The 5,571-nt window shown below is 38.0% G+C and overlaps 1 protein-coding gene across 1 annotated transcript in view; it reads right to left on the minus strand.

Moving 5' to 3' along the window:
* LOC126489132 (ubiquitin carboxyl-terminal hydrolase CYLD-like) overlaps window positions 1–5,571 on the minus strand; it is a 38,656-nt gene that overhangs the window by 9,377 nt on the left and 23,708 nt on the right. The window contains exons 3-5 of the mRNA XM_050123186.1: window positions 1,968–2,362; window positions 983–1,148; window positions 21–162 (exon numbers count right to left, since the gene is read on the minus strand). Coding sequence (XP_049979143.1) covers window positions 21–162; window positions 983–1,148; window positions 1,968–2,362 — 703 coding nt within the window. The remainder of the gene's footprint in view (window positions 1–20; window positions 163–982; window positions 1,149–1,967; window positions 2,363–5,571) is intronic.

Below are 5,571 nucleotides of genomic sequence, written 5' to 3' on the forward strand. Positions count from 1 at the left end.
TGCAGAAAATAGGAACTTACCAGAATAAAGTTGAGTCCAAGTAACAAGAATTGTAATAGCCCTGGATGCCTTTCTTCTTTCCAATCATTATCTTTAAACCTTCTTTTTCCATCTTTGGTGGAGTATTTTCTTCTACTACTTCACTTAAGTAGCCTCCAAATGCTGAAAAGATAAAAAATAAAAATAATTCTTTTAAATCATGACAGTATATATTCATATGCATGTACATATATATCATTTAAAGTATATTTTGGCATCCTCTGCATTTTTTTTACTTTAGTTAACTGATATTTACCTGGACTTATAAAAATGTGATTATTCACTTTCAACATCATTCCTGTCATATAGAGTTTAGAAAATTAAGTCAATTAAGCATCTGTCAAAGAATATTTTGTTACTTGTCCAAAATGTTTCATTTTCAAGTATAAAAAGAAAACAAGTTTCCAAAATACTCTTCAACATTAAGAAAAATGTTTTTCATAAAGATGTTTTCCCTATTTCCCCCAGCTTGACTCTCACTATTGTTAAGGGAAAGGCCAGCATCAGCAAGCTAGTGACAATGAGAAGAATTGTCCTCCATCTGTCAAGCCAACTGCATCCCCAGACTGTATCAGATTTCTTCATAAGGACATCCGGAATGAGGTACTTAAATAGATGCGGAGGGGAAGTTATTGCTAAAGGGACCACATTTTCATTTCTACCACCCACACTGCCAAAAATTTAATGTCTATAATCAATAAAAGAGAAGAAAAAACACCGCCTTTCAGTCTTTAGACCCTAAACACTTTTTCTAACTCTTCTTTCAACATATCTCCTCTTAGGACAACTCTCTTATGCACCAAGTAAGAATCTTTACCAACTTCAAAACTCGATCAACACTGGCAAGTAAAGAAAACATCTAAACACTGTCACCCTCAGATGCTAAAAAGTAGCAAGAAACAGTCATTCCAGATGGGTAAATAAATTAAAAGTATCCAATTACCTAAGGAATTACACCTTTCAATCTGATTAGGAACAGGTTGCAGGGACGCAAACCTAGAGTCGGGTCTGCAGCTCTTCAGTTTCACGAACAGGGCCTTCTTCAGGGCACAGGTGAAATAGCGCGTGCCCCTGAACGTGCCAACTGTACAGCCCGCACATTCATCCTCCTGAAAAACAAAGGTTTTGGTATGTGTTACACTGGGAAGAGCTATGGAGTTTTCACTTTTTCTGAATTTCTTTTTCAAATCTTTTCTGAACAGATCAGCACGAAGGAAAAGGAACTGACTAACTGGTGCTCTGGCCCTCAGCTGGTGGTTTAAGAAAATAATTCCTTAGCCCTCCGGGAAGTATTTGATGCATTTCCTTTCAAAACACGTGCTTAGAACTTCCTTGGTTTACTGAGTTTCCCTGAGCCATTTCAAAAGTATTAAAATCAAGGGGCAGGAGTAGATAACTTACCTAGTTCCTCACCAGCAAGAAGACAAGTGAAAAAAAGTTAAAAACTATATTTAGGTAATAGCTAAATTTATTCAAGTTCTCCCTCCTGGTTATAAAATATCACACAATATACTTTTTTTAAGACCCAAAAATAAAACCTTCCCCCTCTCCCAAAGACTCCAAACATGATGATTAATTTTAAAGTCAGTCACATCCGTGAACTGACTGCAATGGGAAGTAGCTAAAGAATAAGAAGGAAAACTGGTCACTGAACTGCTTTCTTTGCTGCATTCTGTTTGTATGTGGAGACTACATGTGCTAGCCTAAAAAATCAATCTATTCCTTGATCACAAACAAACATGAGGAATAAGTGGGCGAGAAGCCTGAGGAATGGCAAAGGGTGAAGGTAAGCAATACTAGAATATTTCCTCTACTACTGGATTTTTTTTGAAAAAAAAATAACTTCCCAAGAAATTAGACTAATAGAGGAAAACCTAGTTTTAAAACCCATGAAGAAAAGTTGTAGATTTCAAGCCAAAATAAATTACCAGTTCCAGTCCAGCTAGCACATCACTGAGCCCAGGAGGCTGGCCAATCCAACGGATAACCCCATAGAACGGGGGATTCTCTTTCACTTCAGCCAGTGAGCCCACCTCTAGACCGTATGCATTACCAGAGGAGATGGGCAAAGGTGGACTCTCCTGGACAGGCGTGCTGTTCAGCTCGCCCATCACAGACTGCACTGACGGTGACAGTGGGCTGTGAGCAATGCTGCCGTTAGTATTGGGCATCTTGGTCAGGCTGAACGGTAAAGACTGGAATCTGTTCTCGCTGGATAAGGAGTTCATGGAAGGAGGTTGTGGTGGAGGTGATGAATGTCCAAAGTCTGGAGACAGCTCTATAAGTGACTTTGCAGGGTCTTCTGCAACTATGAAAAATTGTCCTTAATTAGAAAAGGCTGTTCAAGAACATTAAATATGACTGCATCTTCTAAAAACAATACAAAGTTCTAGTCTAACTGATCACATGATCCCTTTGCAAGTCTGCTTGAAAGCACTGTAAACTCATTGGCTCTGAATAATGTTCTTGCTCCTCTTCTCGACCTCCACAGTTTCCTGTCTCAGTAATCTGGCATTGGTCATCTAAGTCTAGTCAGTATAGATTATATTCTTTCCCATAATATGAGTAAGTTAGAAATTAGTATGAAGAGATATAAAAATTAAATAATAATTCTAAATAACCCATGGATCAAAGAAAAAGTATTAAAAATAAAGAAAAAAAAAGAGAGAAAGGAAACCAAAAGAACATGTGTGGAATACAGATAAGGAATGTTTTTAAAAGAAAACTATTGACAGTTAATTTTAGAAAAATACCCAAAAAGCTAAGTATTAATTAACTTACATATAGCTTGATATATCAGAAAGACTGAACAAAAAGAGAGCAAAGATTAATGAAAGGGGGAAAAAGATTTAAAAAGCTTAAGTCAAAATAAACACCAAGAAATAACTCAAAAAAAAAAACTTACAGTAAAGAAAACAGCCAAAAGTTGTTTCCGAAAGTGACTAATGCAGCTGGCAGGCACATACTGCTTCTCAGCAGGAAAGAATGGCCTTTTTAATATTGTTGAGATAGTCAATAACACATATGTTTAAAAACATTAGGGGCTGGAGAGACGGCTCAGCAGTCAAGAGGGTTTACAGTTCTTTTAGAGAACCTGGATCTGGTTTCTAGCACCCACGTGGCAGCTCACAATTGCCTGTAACTCCAGTTTCAGCAAATCTGATTCCTTCTTCTAGCTTCTGTGGACTTCTGCATGTGTGGGTTATACATGAACTTACACAAGTACAAGCACATGCTGTGACTAGGAAAATACTAGGAGTTTGCAGGACAAACGTGAGGCCCTAAATTCAGTTCCCAGCATGGAAAAACAAAACCAAACAATAACAACAAACCAATAAACCAGAATCTTACTCATACTCTGCAAAAGCCAGTTCCAGATAGCATTAAAAAATGTGACTAGCAAACGATACTTGTCTAGAATACAATATAGAACAATGTTTTCTTATGACTTCAAGGAAGAGAGTAATTAGAAGTAAGAATATAAACCATAAGGGGAAATGACAAATATCATCTGATTAAAATTAAGAACCTGTTCTTGAAAAGGAGCTGTAGCTTAGAGTGACCTTGAATCAAAGAAGAGAATACTTGTAATACACTTTTCTCAAAAGGTAACTTCAATAAGACCAGGGGAAAAAAGATGAAGGTCTGAAAAGGTAATTCACAGAAGAAACTCAAGGAACCAATAAATCAATGAGAGATCCTTGCCCTTACTAGTAAACAGGTTAAGTGAATGCACAAACCAACATGAGATGTCATTGCAAAAACTACGTGTCTTCAGTGCTATTCTCATCCTTTGTCAGAGACTCTTCTCTTTGTAGTGAGCAAGGGTGAGTGCAGACTCATGGCTACCCACTACACGCAGAATGCAGATATGCTGAGGATTCAACCTTGAGCAGGACATTTCTACAATCTCCTCGAAGGCTCAAGGAATAGTGCAGAAGAGAGTGGAGGAAAGAAAGAGCTGGGCTGGAGGGATGGCTCAGCATTAAGACCACTCATTACCCTTCTGAAGGTCCTGAATTTGATTCCCAACAACCACATGGCAGTTCACAAACATCTGATACTCCCCTCTGGTGTGCAGATGTACATGCAGACAAAGCACCCATATAATTTTAAAAAAAGAATAAAAGAGCTGGAAGAAAACAACATACGTGCGTTTTAAATTTTGAAACAGGGTACCATGTAGCACAGGATATCCTGAATTTACAACCATGTACCATTACATCCCGCTTTCCATGTAAGTCTTTTAGGACCAATATTATTTCATGAAATTATTGAACAATACATTAGAGTCTAGCATATCGAGAAGTTATGAATATTCTAGTCATGGTAGTTTGAATGAGAGTGGTTCCCATAGGTTCATATATTTGAATGCTTGGTCACAATGAAGTGGAACTGTTTGAAAAGGACAAAGGTTAGGAGGAGTGGCCTTACTGGAGAAGGTATGTATGTCACTGTGGGTGGACTTTAAGCTTTCAAAAGTCCATACCAGCCTCAGTCTCGTTTTCTCTGTCTGCTGCCTATGGATCAGGATGTAAAGCTCTCAGCTAATGTTCCAGTGTCGTGACTGTGTTTCCCACTATGACAATCATGGACTAACCCTCTAAAACTGCAAGAAAGCCCCCAATCAATTGGTTTCTTTTTAAAAAGTTGCCTTGGTCATGGTGTCTCTTCACAGCAACAGAATAGTGACTAAGACACTAGTACAATACAAATTTATTTTATTAATAAAAAAGAGAGATGAAGGTACAGCATAAACTGGAAGATTCAACATTGTCTAGATTATGAAAGCCTCTTAAAAACTAATCAGTACCTTGGAAAGCATCTGTGAAGCTGCTTGAATTGACAGGGCATGACCATCCTTCTTCACAGCATCCTGGATGGTACTGTGCACATCCAGAGACCAGCAGGATTTGAAGATGCCAAAGACACTCTCCAGAAGTTACAGAGCTGAGAATTGGTATCACAGACTAATCCCAACAAAAGTAATCCACCAGGAGACAGGCCCTCCTCCTAAAGGAACACTATTTAGACACACGTCTTGCTGTGAGCAATGGTGAATTCTTTTTTTTTAATTTATTTTATTTTATTATGTATACAGTGTTCTGTTTGTATGTATGCTTGCTGTCCAGAAGAGGGCACCAGATCTCATTACAGATGGCTGTGAGCCACCATGTGGTTGCTAGGAATTGAACTCAGGACCTCTGGAAGAACAGTCAGTACTCTTAATCTCTGAGCCATCTCTCCAGCCCCAGGTGTATGAATTCTTGAGAGAGGCAGGTCATGCTGCCTATGCTCACAAAACCCCACTCAGTGCGAGAATCAGATGTGGCAAATACCCACTCAGGTTACTTTCTGTGTAAGTATATATGTAACCTATAGTATACAACTGTAGATTTTACTGTGTATTTTAGCTTATAACTGAATCCATGTCATAAGCAGTCATCATAGAGACTTAGAACACTTATTTTCTTTTTTTTTTCTTTTTTTTAATTTATTTATTTATTTATTAAAGATTTCTGTCTCTTCCCC

The sequence above is a fragment of the Alexandromys fortis genome, unplaced genomic scaffold (genome assembly GCF_014885135.2).
Source record: "Alexandromys fortis isolate MF-2015 unplaced genomic scaffold, M_Fortis_MF-2015_v1.1 scaffold_185, whole genome shotgun sequence".
NCBI lineage: Eukaryota > Metazoa > Chordata > Mammalia > Rodentia > Cricetidae > Alexandromys > Alexandromys fortis.